Source organism: Anarrhichthys ocellatus, unplaced genomic scaffold (genome assembly GCF_004355925.1).
Source record: "Anarrhichthys ocellatus isolate YVR2014 unplaced genomic scaffold, GSC_Weel_1.0 scaffold33, whole genome shotgun sequence".
Taxonomy (NCBI): domain Eukaryota; kingdom Metazoa; phylum Chordata; class Actinopteri; order Perciformes; family Anarhichadidae; genus Anarrhichthys; species Anarrhichthys ocellatus.
Window position 1 is genome coordinate 3,411,482 of NW_022280063.1, and position 19,634 is coordinate 3,431,115.

Consider the following 19,634-nt stretch of genomic DNA (forward strand, 5'->3'; position numbering starts at 1 on the left):
ATGATGCAGGAAAAACCTCGCCATTTTCTGATATCCAGCATTGTACTTTGGGTTCATACATTGTAAGTTAGCAAAAGCAGCTAAGGATTATCAGCAGGATGAACAAAAAAAAACTCACAGCAAGGAGGACACAGAGTCTAAAAAGGGACATTATTACTTGTCCAAGGACTGAGCCCTGAGGGACAGCAATGCATGGAGAAAGTATAATCCCTCAGAGGCAGTGTGCTATAGTTAGCAATTGTGGGCAGAAGATTATTATTTTTTTTTTTTTTTAATGGTTGCTCATACTGGGACTTCTAAAGAAAGAAAACATCCTTGTTTTCCTATAATGGAAGTTTGAAGGCTAAGAAGCTAATAACTAATAAGAAATAACTGTGGTCTCACGGTTACAACAAATCAAGGCCAACCTTATGAGGTACCCACTGTGACTCATGCCCCACGTTGCCCCTCAGAACAAAACCTTACACCCATTCCCAAAATACAGTGAACAAGCAAACAAAACAAATGTCCTCAAGTTCATCTTAACACAATACTCGTTACTTTGAAATGGGGTATAAAATCCATAGTCCTATAGTTCCATGCGTAAAATCAATGATAATAATTATATATAACATACCAGCACATTAATACAGCCTTTTGAGTATGAAAACCATTAATGTTGTCATCCCGGACCACAGCAGAGAAATACCGCCTCTTAGTTGGATTGCCAGGACATAAGAAGGTTGCCCATAATTAACCCACACAGGCTCCCAGCACAAAGAAACTGACTTAATCTGGCCAATTCTGACAGCGAAGCCTCATATTATCTTTGGCTATAAGAAAGAAAGTGTTTTTCAGAAAAGGTTTATGTCAGTGTTTGGAGATGTTGCGGCAGGGAAAGGATGACTGTGGGCTGTTGGTTTCGGCAGGCTTGGAGGTGAAACAAGTCTTTGAGATGCTGCAAAAATAGAGTGAAAGAAATAAAAGTCCCTTGCCCTGTCTGCGGATGCATGAGATGGTAAGGACAGCCTGAGAGCACTGAAGGTAATTCAATACTTGCTGGCTGGCTGGCATCATGGTGTGTTAGGGACGAGTATTGGGTGCTAAGAGATGTGTCCTACATGAGCATGTCCTGAGTTAACCTCATCTATCAACGAGGGAATTCTGAGGATATTTTCTGTTTGGAACAGGAAGAAAAGGGTCCAGTGAACAAATGCCCCTGGGATTAGATCAAGCCTATTGGATATCATTCATTTGAGCAAAGAAGACAGGGAAACCGTTGGCTCGCTCTCGTTTGGATAATGATGACAGAGGTCCATAGGATACCTGGGAAGAACAAATATGAACAGCTCTGATCCAAAATGTAAAATCTATTCAGCATTCTGATGTTATAATCATTGTATACTGACCACACCGTGGCTGATAAGCATGAAATACCGCGTTTCATTTTGGAAGGCTGCTTTCCTACAAACTACAGATTAATTCGTAGCCTGTGTCCTTGTATTTCCTTGGCTAAGCACAGTCTGCTCTGATCCTCAGCTGAACCAGGCCTGGCTCTATGTATGTCAGCCTGAGGGGCCTGTTTGTGGATATGCGTGTGTCAGTGCGCATGCGCAAATTGTGCATTCGTCCTACCTGGCACAGTGCATACGATCCCTCGGGACCGTTGTGTGTGTTAGTATGTGTGTGTGCCAGCATCACTCCAGCTGTCTCCTCGCATCCATCCGCTCTCCGATGACTGAACTTCACAGTGAAGCTCTCCGAGCCAGTACCATCAGGGCTCCACCCATACAGACACGCATTATAAACAATGCTTCTTGGGATTGAAGCCAAATCACGCAGTGAAAAGTGGAACTTGTACTTCAGTGTGTGCAGAGCAACCAGCGATAGCAGGAAGCTGTGGTCAGGCAAGTGCTACTCTACTCCTCCTCTGTACACGGGAGAAAGCATGCAACTGACATGCAAGCGACATGCATTCCAGAAACAAGATGAAGGGACAATCTAGTCATGCGATGCCAGATTTCACATGGTTTTGCACTCTGGGCTTCTGTGTGTGAAAAAACTAACTAGTTCAGCCAATAAACCCGTGCACAAGGTGAAAAACAAAGTCAGTACCATGTGTTGTTCTGTCTGCTAACGTGTTCTGGGAAACCAGGTGATTTGTGTTTCTAGAGAAAGCAACTGCTTCACCCAAACCCCTGCTCGTTTTCATGTGGCTGTGTGCGGATGTGTTTGTGAGGAGGTGCTATTTAGAGTACATTCAGCGTTTTCAGGTGTGAACATGACCTCGAAACGCTAATGAGGAAGCAAAACTGTGTTTTAAAATTAAGAAAGCTGGATGCAGACATAGTGTGTTTCTCACACACACACACACAAAAGTGTGAACTTGCGACTTCCCAGACCACTTAGATTATTCCGGCAAAGGAAGTGTTGACAGAGAGCTACAAGAGTGGGATCGACAGAGAGTTAATTAACAGCCATGTTTTCAGCTCCCTGAAGATAAACAACACCTGTAGGGGGAAGACAGGGTGTGAGATTTCAACCTAACACATACTAAACTGGAGAAATCTTAAGGATCATGAATAATATAATAATAATAATAATAATAATAATAATAATATATATACATATACATACACACACACACACACACACACACACACACACACACACACAAACAAGTATACTACTTAATACTGTGAGGTCTGTATAACTTAACTAATTTTCAGTCTGTATTTCCTCTCTCTGAGTTTAAAATAAATTACAAGGCCACATCATTTATGAAACCGTTTGCACTTCTCAAAGTTGATTATATTGTATGTGCATCATCGATCTCCGCTGAAAGCAAGAGTTTCGGTGTTTTACCGCATGAATTTAATTGTTGATGTTAATGAATTTATTTCCTCGAGGTCAAGCAATTCTTGCAGTTCTAACTTATTACAGTGAGGGTAACGAGCTCCACGACAAACAGCTGCACTGACGGTATATTTGCTCACAGACACAAACCACATTAGTTGGTCACCCATCACTAAAAAAACAAAAACAACGGGAAGTCCAGGAGGATTTGCTCCTTCACAAATGAAACCCAGGCTTATGTTAGGCAGGCTTGTTTGTCCTCATGAATTAGGAATTAGCGTATTTTCAAAACTGAGATGAAGCGATAAACATAGGTGAAGGTTGTCACGTTGTGCAGTTGACTACGTGCCTTCAGTGTCTCTAATTAGAACAAACAGGCTGTTTCTCTGATGGGGTCAGTGTGCTGTGGCTCCTCTCCATCCGGTCATCTGAGGCAGGAAAACAACACATCTCCAGATCTCTTATGAAGAACAACCTCTTCTATTGAATGTGCTCCTCTGGGTGACAACTTGCTTTGTATGTATAATTGTGAATGTTCTGACATGGCTGTGTTGAAATGAAAATATGAATCAGTTTCCAGCTGGAGGTAACCAGAGGGTGGTGGCTACGATTCTGCGACCACACAGTGGGTCAGCACGGCGTTATCAGTGGTAACAAAGCATGAGAGCAGGGCAGAGCGGCAGCGACGAGTTTGCCAGTGGAGTCAATAGAGGCTCACGGGCACTAAAAGGTACGTGCGGCTGGCCCAGCTATATCAGCACAGAGACGCTTGTATTACAGGTGGTTATAGTGGCCTCCGCCGTCACCGTGTGAGTCATTCAGCTGCTCCATGAAAGGTGACCACACTGTCTCTGTTCACCTTTTCAGTCCATTCCCTTATACATGCTTGCATCCTGCCTCATTCTTGTTTCGAGATGCTTACATTAGAACATTCTTAAAATAAGATATATATGTGAAATAGGTTAAAATAATATTACTGCACTGGGAGCTTGTAGTGAGGCATTATGGACAAAAGCAAATGCATAGGACAGATGTGCAGTGCATAGAACAACATAGAGTGACTCATACACTTTGATTTTACTGTGAAGAATATTGTTGATCTACCCCTTTGCCAATGAAGAGAGGATTACGAATGGGAAGCATTACACGATGCTGCATTCAAAGCAATCAGGCAATCAAGTTTCATTATTTAAAGACATCTGCTCCAATGCAAAGATAGAGGCCAGAGCGACGCACTGTAAAATACGCCTCGTCAAGATCTATAAAAACCAGAACAGTCATTTATTTCCAATTTGATTTGTAATTGTTGTCATCCATTTGGAACATACTGTAAAAGTATCACAATTTGTTACACATCGGTGTTGTTTAAGTGGCACATGCTGCCAACTGTAGTCTGAAAGATCTTACATACTGTAAAATCCACATCATTGATGACAACCGCTCGCAGCATTACACGGACACAAAGACAAATTACATCTGATATTACTTCTAGATCGGCTTTAAATCGGTCTGAAAAAAGGGAAATGAGCAATGAATAAAAGAAGGGAAATATTTAATTCTGCACCCCACATGGGGTGTAGTATGACATGGCTTTCATTTCTCTGCAGCAATCAAATTTAAGAGTGGAAATAGCAACAAGCAAGCTGAGGCCTGCCCGTAGCGGCATGCCTCACAGACAAAGGCACCGCTGGTGCCCTGCAAACGTCATGCTGCTTTCAGCGGCACGATGATGCCTTCACTGAACGGCCATTATAAATCATCTTCTGGAAGAGAGATGGAAAGAGAAAGGCTTGGAGGGGAGAGGGGGCACATGGACAAAGAGTGAGGGGTGGAGTTGTATAAATACATAGATATGGAATAAAACGAATAAAACAAAGGAGAGCTGAAAGCATACAAGATGCCTTTATGCTGGGTTTTATATTCCGCTTGATTCTCTTCACGTTTGCTTTCTCATACTAGCCACACAGCAACACAACACTTCAAGGACAGCTTTTAGCTCAACGTTGCTTTGAAAATGTGAATAGAATATTGATGTTAGAGTCCTGTGGGAAGCGGCCGTTAATGTCATCCCTTTGCAGTGTAAATCAGCCCTGTTCTATTTGAGTGGGCACGGACAGGAAGTACGGCTATATTTAGGAGGTAGGTCCTCTCCCATGATTAAACAAGGAGCACAACAATTAACATTTTAAAAGGTTAGCCTCTCCGTTGAGAAACATGTTGTCCTGAGCACCGCACATATGGCACAGTCTCTATTCTTCTCCGCTTTGTGATGCCAGCGTTGTTTACTGCATATCTTAAGAGTTTGACACAGTTAGGATGGAACATGAGCTTAAGGTTCAGGGATAATCCCTCAGAGAGAGAGAGAGAAAAAAAGAGGAAGATTATGAGAAAATGATGAAAAACCGAGTAACATGCTGCAGGATAGCAGTGTTTCGGCTTCGTTTCAACATAGGTAAGGTGCAATAAAGCAGACTTCAATCAAGTGATGACGAGAGTGGGTCTAATAACTGAAAAAAAGCCTCTGCAGTGCCTGATCCAACTCCAATTGCCCTTAAAACACAAAAAAAAAAACATTTGACAGCTATGCCAAAAAGAATAAGAAATGGAAGCCCATGCAAATTCAGTCAGGCTGGATCCAACACAATTAGCCTCGTGGCTCACTGTCACTGCACCACAACCCCAGAGAAACGGAGGTGGGTAGAAGAGAAGCCATCTCATATCTCATGTGTTAGAATGAGACCTGAGGTAGAACCCGTCTTTTGTTCTCTTCCAGGCAGAGAGCCGACTATTCCCACTCGATGCTACCTCTCTGCTGCTGTACATACTGCACAACCTGCTCAGAGCCTCCCGATTCCCTCTGCGATTTCCCTTTGAAACGCACCCAAGTCAGTTTTCGACAAATGCGCACAAACAATATATTATTAAAGATGTCCACAGCAGTCGGAATAAATCATAGTTAAATTGGCAAATATTTACAAGGCTCGCTCGCGCTAGAGTTTAGTTGATGTGCATGAAACATAAATAGAGAGTTTGCTATATGAAATGCCATAGTGCATAATGGCCACCGTGAAGTTGCAGCTCCTCAACGCTATATTCCTGCCAAGACTGGCAGCTCACACACAACAACAAAGGTGTACACTCGCATTTCCATTTGTCAGAGAAGCACACACACACACAAATCACCATGAAAATGCTATGCAATTACATCATACTGTACCACATACACATGCCTGGGCTCCCAGTCAACCCAGCCCATCCTAATGCTTCACTATAAGATGAGCAGCCCTCCGTGATGGTGGGCATGACATTTCCTTTTATTGGCCTGCCAAGAGATGTCATTGTGCGATCAGTATGAATTGGATCTCTGCTGTTGTCACACACCGTGGTTTACTGTAGCGTGACTGACAACGCTAGAGTGCACAACCCTCATCCCTCGCTGTTAAAACCCATCAAGACCAGACCAGCAACATGAAAGAATGCCAGCAGATACAGCATATTTCAGTATTTCCGGGATCATCAAACGCATATGCTCTCGGTGAATTATGGAGTTGATGGCTCCTGCTGCAACCACAAGGGACAAGCAATCTCCATTTTCATCTGATACGGGCACATAGTTGGCGTCTCCGTGAAGGCTTTTTTTTACTGTAGCAACAAGGTGAATATTGTTGCTGTCATGTATGTATGGATTGTATGAGTAAACATGCTATGGACAATCAATATTATAACCTAAATCTCATTTGGACTTTAGTAAAAGTGCCTTTTAATACTGGAATAATATAATTACCATTATATCATTCTAAAATGGCCTGGTCTGTTTTACAAAACTGAATTTAACCATTTAAAATGGTAAAAGAATTTTAGCAGGACAAGATAGTACAGCCATGAGAGTACTAGTGGTGCTTTGAGTCAAATGCTATGCTCATAATGACAAAGCTAACATGCTGATGCAGCGGGTAAAATGTTAACCATGTTGATCACCTTAGTTTACCGTAACATGCTACCATGCCATCATTTGCTAGATAGCACAAAAGACAAAGTACAGCTGAGGCTTATGGGTAGATATTTGATCATAAACAAGTGTACTGGACACATTTAAATTCAGTTCCAACCATCCCCACTTATTACAAATATTTCAGAGAGGAACATGAATGTCCGTCCCAAATTCAATCGCAATGCATTCAATTGTTTTTAAGTTACTTCAATCTGGATTGAAATAGAAACAGAACATGATTTGTCAGAAGACTTTCTAGTGGAGTTTCCTTTACGTCTCCGGTCAAGATGAAGACACTAATCTACATTTGCTCACATGACAACACTGCAGGGCAGCTGAAACAGAAAGGGGAGCTTGTGGGGTGGTGGAAAAGAAAATCAAAGGATCAGATCAGCACTGCGCTAATCTCGTTGCCATTTAGAGCAAAATTGATTTCCATAGGAAGGAGCCCCGGCCTCAGGGCCTCTGCAGCCCAGTCTCATCGTTCAGAGCCCATGGCCTTATTCAACAGGAGCTAAAGGCCATGCTGGTGTTTATAAGGAAGGTAATTAGCTTAGTGTCTTACCATGCTAAGTAGCAGCCCCTCCAAATCAATCCAGTCACTGTGACCCACTCTACAGGGTCATCCGCCTCCGCTAGCGACTGAGCACAGGAAGAAGCAGGAAGAAGGCATTGTGATTGTTTAACTGACGAGTATATAAAGAAGCCCTTTCTTCTTCATTCGGAGAAGCCGTCAACAAAAGCTTTCCTTTATGCCAGAGGCAGAAACTGTTGACCCATGTGCTGAGTTTCATAATTATAGTGAACGTATAGAACATGAACAGATGGATGGATGAGTGGATAGACAAGAAGCAGACAGAGGACGAGAAGAAAAGTGTAGGAGCCTCTCCGTCACACACTGAAGTCACTGCAGCAGCAATAATGGTTGGAATGACAACTGGAAATGCACATTATTTCATATCTATAGACTGTTCTGAGCTTTTTGTTCGGCTCCATGTGAGAGCAGAGTCGAGCAGAACAGAGAGAGAGACGTTGAAAGAAATCTTCGGCAGTCTCAGAAAATAAATAGCATCATTAAACCCACAACTATAAGGTCCATCCATTGTAAACTGTCACAAGCCTTGTCAAGTGTGAAGGACCAACAACTAACGGAAGCGCACACCCTTTATGTACTCATGTAAACCTCTATATCCTTAAATATGAAAGCTGCCGAGCCAAATGCGCAGCCAGAATGACATTGACATAAAGGCACATATAGCGAAGGCCGTGGTGGGTGTTGAGAGTCTAAGGGGGTACACTTTAACAGAAACAACGAAACCGCAAGAGAAAAAGTCCAGGCGCTAAAAAGCTGAAAGGTCCTCCAATCTTACCATGCAGCTTGCTGTACTGTAAATATGTCCCACTTGGTGGGAATCAGTGTAAAAGGCAGCTAGCAGCTGGTGCTTAGTGGGGTCCTGTTGGCCCAAGCCCACAGCCACCCCGGCTCACTGATGAAGACAGATGGATTGGGCCACAGCCCCGACGCAGGAAACACACCCCCGAGCCGGCAGATTAGAGCCAAGCCGCCGATGGAGCCCTGATAGCCCGCTGAGGGAGAGAGAGCAGACTGGGCAGAGAGCTGGTGCTTGGTACGCAGGCACCTCTTCCCATGAACTTTTGAACCAAGGAGAGGATATGGAATGAGGTCGGCCGGATGTCGATGGTTGAGTGAAACGGTGCAGAGCGTTTAAGAAGATCGTGAAAGTTACCGGAGGGTAAATGAACAGCATTCGATGCATTCAACTCATTTCATATGAAAGACGACCATGACTTCTCAATGACAACAGTATTTGATGCTGTTTGCCACTAACAAATGCTCATGTTGTTACAGAACCTCCAGGCAGTACGTTGCTGTGTTCGGTGTGATGTTTTTCTTTCTCTAAAAACCTCTTATGTACGATATGGATGGATGCTATCCAAACAATGGGGAGTCGGTGCAATGAGGGCGACAAGTAAGTAATAGTAAGAAAATGACATCTATATTTACCAGCTGCATGTTCAGGGAAATGCATTTTGTTTTCTCCGGAGGCTGATGGCTCTTACCTTCTGTTAGTCTGCGTTAAGGTTCAGGATATAAGTAGCTTACTTTGCTGCCCACACGGCTCGTTATTTTAAAATGCACTTTTTGAATTGTTAGCGTTGGCTTCAATTGCGACCATTGCTTGGAAAATGTTACACACAGCTATGCAGAATCACACAAGAAGGCCAGCTGATGGAATACATCACTTTACCAAGCTCGCCAAAACAACAACAACAACCTCAACACATAGAAATAGGCTTGTGACAGCACAACAGACAGAGCATTTCACTAATACACACCCGCAATTCCATATGCATTGACGCAATGTGGCATAATGGAGCCGGGAATCCTGGATCACTGACCATGAAACAGCTCTACTGAGTGAGACGCAACACATGGAAATAAGGTGCATGAAGGAACACAGACAGTGTCTACATATTTAGCTTTTAGATACCAAACGTACAGCAACACCTCTACTAAAACAAGGCACAACCAGTGTGCTGAGACCCAGCGAGGGCCAGAGCTGGTGAGAGCTGCAGCAGCCCCGGGAGGAGAGCGTATTGATCGGCAAAGCCCCTGCTAGGTGCGTTACAGTTGGCTCAGGCCGTCTCTGGTAGACTTAGTGCGATGAGAGCATAATTAAGACTGCAGCACATTAACAGATGGCCGCAGTATCACACCGAGAGTGAGTTAGTGAGAAGATGCCTGGTGTGATTATTATAGTATGCCGCACGGACTTACCAAAGCATGCAGTACCGACAGACACATTTTAAGTTGCTAAGCACAATGTACGCAGCGACATTTTCTCACTGTGATGTGATTGCAATTATTCTTGTGTTTTGACACCTTTATTCCATTGCGATTTATTTTTATCTTCCACCTAATAAATTAATGTTTTTAAGCTATGCTCATACAGGCTGTTTCTTCTCATAGTGCCTTGTATTTCTCTGTTATACAACACACTTCCCTTGCCTTTTACTTTTATAATAAAGTGATTAAGGTGCACCTATGACTCACATGCCCCAGTACAGAGAGTCAGGAAAATGTTTGTTAGTTTATGACAGTTTCATATTATTAAACTTGTGGTTTGATAATATTAGCCAACATGAGGATACACAAGACTGTACTGGATTATTATTACTAAATTGAGCAATTTGTTAAGTTATTGCTCATGAATTCTATTTATCATTCACAATGTTTGTTTCATTTCTTCTTTCAAAAGTTACACCGAGTGTAACTTCAATGAACTTCAACGTTAGCTCCAGACTAACGTTGAATGCGACTTACACGGCAGGTCTGCATCGTGTTTACTTCTATATTCCAGTTTTCATCCCAGCTTTCATTCTCCCCGTCTTTTGTGTAGTTTTGCCTCATCCAAATAGGATTAAAAAAAAGTTAATAGAGAAGAGGAACCTCGGGGAGCAGATGAGAAAACAGTCATGATTCAAGCCACATACAATTTGATGACATGAGCAGAAAAATCAATCGGAATTCATTGTGAGAAACCCCCCTCAGAGCTTCACTACCAAAACAAAAGAACAATTCAGTGCTCTCTAGCTGAAGCGGTAATAGCCCAGTAAAGTCATTCTCCAGCAGGACTCAAACCAATGCGTGCTGAAGCAGTGCATTATCCTTCCAGAGGCTTACCCCCCACCCCCCACTGTCATCACATACTAGGGCGCCAAGTTCTGAAAGCAGTTTCTTTTGAAACACTGTTTACAATTTGAGGGCGGTCAAAAACAAGCGATGAAATGAAAAGTTTGCAGAAAGGCAAAAGAACAAAAAGTGTTTATGCTGTTCTTTTGGCAACCAGTTAGCTGCTTCAGTTGAACTCTGCAGAGAAGTCATATCCACTTTGTAAATTTGAGGGAGATACGAGCAGCTGCTGCGAGCTTTCCAGCTGCTGTAAGCTCTGTAGCCAAACTCAGATTTAAGAGTGTGAATGCCACAAATGAATAGAAATCTTCAATGTTACTCATATTTATAGAACCAGGACATCTTTAAAGAAAACACCATTGGCAAGGAAGATGCTACAGATGATTTCAATGGTTTTAACTAAACATATACTGCCCTTTGCGATCTGAAATTTGACCCCCTATAGAGTGTTATTCCACTCAGCCCCTTTCTGTGCAACTTCTAAAATGATTTTCTATTCCTTGTGTTGCTGGTGCTTGAATGCTGCTCATCTAAATGTTTCAGTTTTCTTCCCCCACAGCTCCCTAAAGCTTTTCCTGCCAATGCTGCATTTTCTCTTTTGTTCTAAATATGAACTAGTAGTAGCTGGTTTACCTAGCATTGACATAATACTCATTCATAATTACAATTTTCAAGTTTGAATTCAAAGTTAAATCTTGGTGTGGTCCATTCGTTTTATAGTTGGAGACCTCACTGTCCAGTCAGAGCGATTCCGCTTTAAGCTTTTTGAATTGTCCGCTAAACTTGAGCTACTACGGCCCAAAGTAGTCGACATTATCCTGACAGAGCTTTACCTCCCCACTGCCCTCACTGTGCCATCCTTCCTGCCCTGATGTAACCCATGAGCTGTTTTCTTTCTTTCTTTTCACTCAACAGCAAACCCTTACGGGGACAACCCTTCAAAATCTCACCTGACCCCATGTTTATTCATGTCTGTCGGAGAAACAAGAAAACAAGGCCTCTTCACAGCTGAACTAGCCAGACAGAACTAAGGCAATCACCCAAGAGAGCGGGAGGGACAGATAGAGCCTAACATTTTATCTAATATATACCCCCGCAGAGAATGAGAGCGGGTGACAGCGAGGTGTTAGAGAAGAGCAAAAGAATACCTCTGATCATGGCCGGCCTGATGCAAGTCTTGATGCAGCTGCCCTCTGGTCCTGCTGTGCAGACTGCTGAACCACAGGGGTGGGAGCGGAAGACGGGATCCAGAAGCTCGGTTAACGGGGGTCGCCATTGGCTGACCTTCGGAGGATGACTCACTGGAGAGGACAGGGGCATATGATAATGAGAGGACTGCAAGTGCCGAGTCTCAAGTGGAGTTGGAATGGTACGATATCACCAGGGTGTGTGGTGTTACAATATTAATATTCTAATTAGTATGATTATCAGTTACAATGATCGCTAAAAAGGTATGAGAACAGAATTAATAAAAAACTGAATAATAAAAACTTCAATGTGTTATACAATTACAGTGCGTTTTTAATTTTTTCACCTCATTTAAAGTGTTTTTTGTTACTTAATTTTGTCTTTCTAAAACAAAAACAAAAACAACTTTTTTTAAAACCACCTGCATCTCTCTGGTGTACCCGCTCGGTCACTGACACTGGTATAACTGTTACAAACATAGCAATGTTAATGCTTTTAATTATTTTTGGCTGATATGCTGTAACAGGTACAGATGTTTGAAGCTTAGGCATTTACTTTATTTAGAAGAGAACACCGATTGCCGTTTCATTCTATGTCACACTGTGCTGTAGATCCTGTTTAAAATGAATATCATGCAACAGAAATGCAAACAATTGTTCAAATGCAGATAACAAGAATCTGGTGATGGGAGTAAGTCTTCAAATTTAATTTTAATCGGAAAGAACCGTATTCTCATTAGAGATTTTCTGCTTGCTTTCATGTTTTTTTGGAGAGAAATTCTCAATATGATGCTAACAATAATGACCATTATCTGTTTGGTGTTAAATGGCTTATTTACTGGTTATGGATGATGCTCCACAAAGAAAGTAAGTTCTTTGTGCTGTGAAACTGTGCCGTGTGATTCCTGCAGTGGTTTTAGAAAAATACAAAACAAATCTGCAGTAAGAAATAAAATACGTCTCTTCCAAGTATGTGCATTCTCTCTCTCACACACACACACACACACACACACACACACACACACACACACGTACGTGTACAAACTCATATGCCTGCATCCCCCTGATCTTTTGTCTTGTACTCTTCGGCATTCAAAGCATTTGAAAGTAGCAGTAATCTCCTCATTCAGCTGAGGCAATAGTCCTACTCTGAGGACAGCACGAGTCAAAGAAATTAAACTTCACTCATTAAAACAACCTGCAGTATTTGAAGCTGGCAGGTGAAAATCCCCCGTAAGCTGCTAAACACAACAGAGCAGATATATACGAGTGGAGGAGGAAGATAAAACGCGCCATCTATTCTTGCGAGTTTCTCTTTGAAACTTCTCTTCGGTGTGCCTCCGAGATGGAGGTTCTGTGCTCCCTGCAGAGCTGCTGCAGCTTCTCCTCTCCCTGGAGACATTTGCAGAGCGGGACAAACACCGTGGGTTTCTCTGCGGCTGTGTGTTCTCCAAAATACGCCCCAGGCAACTTTAAATTAATACCTAGCACTGCCTTTCCCCTGATAATTATGCATCATCACCCGCGAATGCTTTAAACGGAAGATGTTTAGTGCCTTTGTAATAGGGCTAAACTGTTCCCGCAGGAATCTTGTGCCGGATATAATGAATGTTGCATATTTCAAGAAATGTGCTGAACGTCTCCAGAATTATAGGTTCAAAAATATTTACATGTTATTACAGCTCTGTGCCTTCCAGCTACCGGTTCCTTTTGTTCACGGCAAGCTACCTGCGCTGCTTTAAAAACCAGGACGGGCTTTGTTTGATGCTACTATACGAGCAGGATGCAGCTCTTCTCTCGATAATGAGCAGACTGACAAGCCCGGGGAGGTTTGTAACGGACAACAATCCTCCCAGGCTCGCTGAATGGCGGACATGTCCCTCCCTGTCGCTGCGGTATGCGCCCTCTGTTGCAAGGAGACTCTCTGCGTTTAGCCGGGAATTCATTCCCGACATGATAATAGCTGTCAAATTACAGCCAACCACCAACAATTATGATGGGTGCCGACAGGTGAAGTGTACGCGTCTCCCCAATCGCCATGCTGCACACACACACACACACACACACACACACACACACACACACACACACATTAGAATGAGGGAATGCACACAATATACACACACACACCAACACAATTTGCAGTTGGTCAAGCAGCACAGTTCCATCAACACACAACTGTTGAGCCGACTGTGGCGGAGTAATGAAACAGGGAACTGTCTCCCTTGTGTGAACGCGTCTTCGTTCATCACGCACCAGCAACTCATCTACAGCCCTCTGAACCGCGTGTGCTCCAGAGGGAGGCTATTACATGTTTAAAGGCATGACCGTGGATGCTAAAAAGGATGTGGAATCTATGGAGAGGAGCAGATTAACAACTGAGCCAAATACAGAAAACAGAATTTACAAACCACGGGTGGTGTTGTTTTTATTCTGTGTATCGACCGTTCTTTCTTTGATGCAGCAAAACACAGTGGCATACTAGTTCATACTTTAAGCTGCATTTTTTGTTGTCTTTTTGACCCGACAGCAGACTATAGGGCCAAGGTTTGCAAGGTAAACACAGGTTACATTGAAAACAATTAATTGTGGCCCTGTTCCATTTAGATGGGCTGGGGCCCAGGTATTGTGCATGCTGGCTCACTGTAATGGCCGTGACACTAAATAGAATGGGACTTTAATCAGTTTTATCAATTACACCTGTGTTTACCCTGCAATTCCATGTGAAAATGGCTGCTGTCAAAAGGGCCTATTCCATCGCACAACAGCAGAGGCGGTGGTGCAAAGGGATTTTCAAAAAGGGAAATTGATCGTTAACTAACTTGGTATGAAAAGGCCGACATAATAATTGAAAAATAGGCCTCTCAGGCAATTAGTCAGAGTGGGAAAAGCACAGGTGTTACTAATAACACAAACAGCTCTTTTCTATGCACGTGTTCCAGTGAGCGGCACAATAGCAGAGATCTGAAATCCAAGCAGCTAAATGGAATTGAGCCATCATCTTTAGTGAAAATGACCAGTTATACATTTTCCACTTTATTTGTACCTTTTATATCATCTCGCTATGGACCTCTGTTCTATTCTTTACACAAGACTAAAGTAGCCTAACACGAGCTGCTGTGAGAAACATTGAAGCTTAATAAAAGGTCAGCTTGCTAGCAGCAGGTTTAACCGAATACTAACGTTATTTCCACCAATTGTATCATATCCAGCGGCGTAACTAATGCTACTTTGTACAAAAGGCGCAGAAAATGTGGACACAAAGTAACACAGTGACATAACACGGGTGATATTCCGAATGGGCACATACCTGTTCTCAGAATGACATTCAGCACACTGTCTTCTGAAAAAGCTAGCAGTTACCAATTTTTCTGGAGAACCACTCCATGTTTGTTTTTGGTTTATTACAATATCCTGCGGCCACCGCGGTGTTTTTCTCTCGAGTTGGTCTTGATAGAGCAGACTTTCACATTTGTGCTGAAGAAGATACTCCACGCTGTTTTAAGGTGACCGTAGTTACTACAAGGCGAAACTGACTTCTGACAGCTACAGCATATTACATCGTTACCTGCCACACAATGCACGGGGCAGTAAGCACGCGTCTACACGTGTGCCATCCGCCCACATTACCTCTGGGCATGCCTATTGCTGTTTTTCTCACTCTCAAATCCTCGTCAGCCAAGCACAAGTAGAACGCCATGTTAAAACTATTCTATCAGCCACTGACCTTAGATTATAGAATAATGATAAATAACAGCATTAAACCAAAATTATATTAATTACCTAGGACTCAGTACACCTAAAAACTGAATGACCCTTTCCCTATAGTCTTATTGATAAATATGTCAATCTCGGATGTATAATCCACAGCCAATCTCTATTCGTTTATCTCAAGGAAATCCAAAGAAATAGTGCATTCCACCAGAGCCCATCGGTATTCAACCTTAGCAAGTTTGAATGCTAAAATGTAACATTTTAAGTATATATATATATATATTAAAAAAAACCTCATTAACTAACGGTGCTTTCAAATGGTGATAGATTTACATTCCAAATGGTTCCCGCCAACAGTTGCTAGTCCTTCTTCCCTAAATCACTTCTGCTTCCTTGCAGAGTCGGACGTGAGCCAAGGTGCGGCCGTTTCAGTTAGTCCCTCGGGGTGCATTGTGTCTCATCTCTCATGATGTGTGCAGTGCTGGGAGAGCGTTTGTGTATGTGAAACCTCAGCACCCCATGAAAGAGTACAAATACTATGTCACTTAAATCTCCAAAGTCCCATCACATAGAAAACTGCCAATCAGTCCATTTGTATTACATAGGGCAGTTTATTGAACTTGTAAATGTGTTAGCTGTCATTATGCATGACCTTAAGTTTTTCTACACTCACAAAACCATAAAAGTTTGAACATTTATAATAATAATAATTTGCTGCTTCAACATTACATTCAAAGCTGTAAATTGTTATAGCTACATTTTGTTAAAAACACAATATTTACATTAATTGTAATACACAAACTTTATATTTGGCATACTTACATTAATCTCATCATATAATTTACAGGTTCTCAAGTACTGATTAATGTGAATATTTAATCTCAAAAATTCACAACAAATCAAAAAGTAAATTAACAATACAAAAAATGAAACGTATAAACAATATCAAAGCTACCCCCCCCCCAAAAAAAATAATAAAATGCACGGAATTTACGATTGATGAATATTTCAAGCCAAAAATGTCCTCTATCTTACAAAACAATGTGAAATGTGCCTGCCACAGAAAACTTACTTCACTGCAGCAATGCAATGCGGTTGAACTGTGCAACTATCTATAGTGCAGTCAACTCACGTCCATCTTTTTAATCAACACAAAGTAAATCTCAACTGTACAAATATTTGACAATGATTAGTTTGTAAATATTTCTTCAATAGAGTGTCAGTCCTCGTGTGTTTTAAGGTTGCTGCCAAGAGTGAAACTCTGTTCCAATTACTGCTTTTGTCAAATACAGAGTTCATAAAAAAACAGTAATGGTCAAAATACAGATGATTAAGTCTCGTTTGTGCTCATCTGATCAATACATAACAGTTTAATTGGGATATTTTTTGGGGGTGAAATCACCTTTGTGAAATCAAAATTGTGTCTTAAAACTTTCTGCCCCAGTTGAACAAAAGTTTCTTGGCAGCACATTGTACATCTTCCTTTGGCAAAATACTTGGTACACCCCCTAAAGATCTGTTGTCATGTACATCATGCAGGAGGGATAGGGTGTGTTCATCTAAATGCAAATGGTCAAAGGCAAAAGTTCTAAGCATGCAAATGCACCAGTTTTTGCCCCTGTGTTTGGTCCAGGCTCATGATTTTATTGTTAATGTGGGCAATTTTTGGTAAGTGTGAGAGGCTGATTGTAAGAGAGAGAGAGAGAGAGAGAGAGAGAGAGAGGGGCAGTAGAGTGGTTTGATGGAAACTTCCCACTGAAAACCTCTCGTTTTCTGATTTACATATGACCATGTGGAATTAAATAACGTGGAGTCCAAAAATCACCGCATAAAAATGTCATTTTTCGTCGGGCAGAAATAACAGCATTTGTTTCTTTTCATTTAACGGTGATACATTTTTGTTAGCATGTTCAATGTTTCTGTACCATTGCTCGTGTGGATATGACTATGGGAACACACCTGTTTCTACTACACTTCACTGAAATGCATACTCGAGGCCTCTAGCACCTTTGTAGCCATATAGTACACAAATGTATGGAGTCGTTTAAAAAACAAACAAAAAAGAAAACGTGCAAGACTCACGGATAAAAGACTCTGTTTCCAATACTTAAGGCAAAAACAATTCTCATATATATACCAATATACATATATTTGAGATTATTACATCTATCAAAACTGTGTTTTGTCTAGTGTTCTGGTAAACATATGTTGCGACTGACCGTGGTGACCTGTTATACATACTAGAGCTAAAAGTGCAGAATGACCAAGTCAAAGTCAATGCAATGCCCTCTAGCAAATACAAAAAGAAACTTTCAATATTTGACCGTCTCGTCAGTTGTTGTTTTTTGACTGCCTGTTAATCTATAGGCCCGTGTCTTTTATTGGAGTGTAGGTCAGGAATGCCAAACTGTAGATCACAAAAAAAACAAAACAAGTGAGTGCCCAGTAGAAAAGTGCAAAATACGCCAGTGTGTGTTTCTTCTCCAGACCTGGACCCGAACCAGCACCTATAGCTGGGACACCTTCCTGGGCAGAGGCCTCGGTCTGGGGACTCGAGGGTCAGAGGTCCCGTCCAGCTTCATGCTGCCAGTGCGGAGCTGGTGAGGCTTGGGCGGCAGGGCCGGGGGGTCCGCCTGCGGGGGGATGGACAGACTGTGGGGCAGCGGCACAGGCCTGCTGCGGGGGTTGTTCCTCTCGTACACGCTGTAGGGGGGAGGCGTCTTATTCTCTCTGCGGATCGGCTCGTCTGAGCTGCTGGAGACGGAGTTTGGCAAGGTGCTGGGGGGAGGCAGCGGGTGGGCCGGGTGGTCGCCCGCGGGCAGCTCGGTGCCCGAAGCTTCCGACACGCTGCAGCGGCTGAGCGAGGAGATGCCACTGCTGTAGCTGCCGGAGAGGACGGGGGAGTTGGAGACCAGGCTGGTGGACTGGCACTCGGTGGGTGAAGGGGTGAAAGGTGGCACTGTGGTCTACAGGGAGAGAAAGAATGAAAAATTGTGAAAGTCAATTATATGTTCATTGCATAGATATGTGGTGAACAACCTTTTTTTGGCTTCTGGGCCTGTCAAGCAGCTAAAGCTATTGGGTCGATTAATGGATTAGCCAAACAACAAACCCTTTTGATTATCAATTAATTGTTTGAATAGCATCCTGAAAATCTGGGTTTTTGAACCATAAATGTCAAACATGACCTGTTTCCAGCTTCTCTATTGTAATTATTTACTGTTTTTCTCTGCCCTATGGTAACGATTATCTTAAATTTTACTAAAAAATAGTGAAAATGCCCATCGTACGGTCTGAGAGCCCATGGTGACAACAGTGCTTGATATTTGATATCAGCAGAATAATCAAGAATGACAATAACCTTCTCTGATCGTTTCATTTGAAGAGTTGTTGTGAAGCATTTCACAAGAAAGAATAACTCGACATATAATGGCATTATATAAAAAAATGATGGAAAGTATGCAACCATATTGTATGCATCCCCTAGTCTGCTGTCTCCAACATGTGTGCTGACTCAGCCCTACAGCACCGATAAGTACTTCAGTGAACAGATTGAGAGGGCCAGGTTTTTACACTCCATCAACCGGCCCTGTGCACCGAGACGAAAAAACACAATATGTCCCCTCAAAAATCCGATCACTCATCAAAATGTTTTTCTAAGCAATTACACCACGCTGCTGCCATTATATCTGCTAAAATTTAATTGGATCTAGCGGAGTATACAATTGATCAGTAAGGTCGTATTGCTCATGCTTCAGGGGGCACGCACTGAAGAGAGGTATCCATTTATCATGCAAGACTGGACAAACCTTTTTTCCCCACATCTGGGGCGACCATGATGAAAATCTGTGTATTTAATATAGTGCTGACAAGCAGTTTAAACTCCTGACCCAGTTCTCCAGAGAGAGGCTCCCACCGAATCTCATTTCTAGTAGGTGCAGCCCTGTCAGACTGGCACCTGTGTGTTTTCTGCAGGTTCACTATCTGTCCTGGGGTTTGTGGTCTGGTAATGGGCCCCCGGCTGCACTGACTGGTGTGTGTGTGCCGGGATAATGGGGCCTGCTGGAGGTCCACGGAGGACCCGTCTCAGGCTGTGCTGTGATGGGCAGCGAGGCACTTCGCTTCGGGCCTCTTCTATCAGCGCGCACACACACACACACACACACACACACACACACACACACACACACAC

At 42.6% G+C, this 19,634-nt stretch overlaps 1 protein-coding gene across 7 annotated transcripts in view; it reads right to left on the reverse strand.

The window, feature by feature from the left end:
• Positions 1–16,033: 16,033 nt before the first annotated feature.
• Positions 16,034–19,634, reverse strand: part of dock4b (dedicator of cytokinesis 4b) — a 96,601-nt gene continuing 93,000 nt past the window's right edge. For all 7 annotated transcript variants that reach the window (XM_031865719.1, XM_031865718.1, XM_031865717.1 and 4 more), the window contains one exon: positions 16,034–18,408. In XM_031865719.1, the coding sequence (XP_031721579.1) occupies positions 17,950–18,408 (459 nt within the window). In that variant the 3' untranslated portion in view covers positions 16,034–17,949. The remainder of the gene's footprint in view (positions 18,409–19,634) is intronic.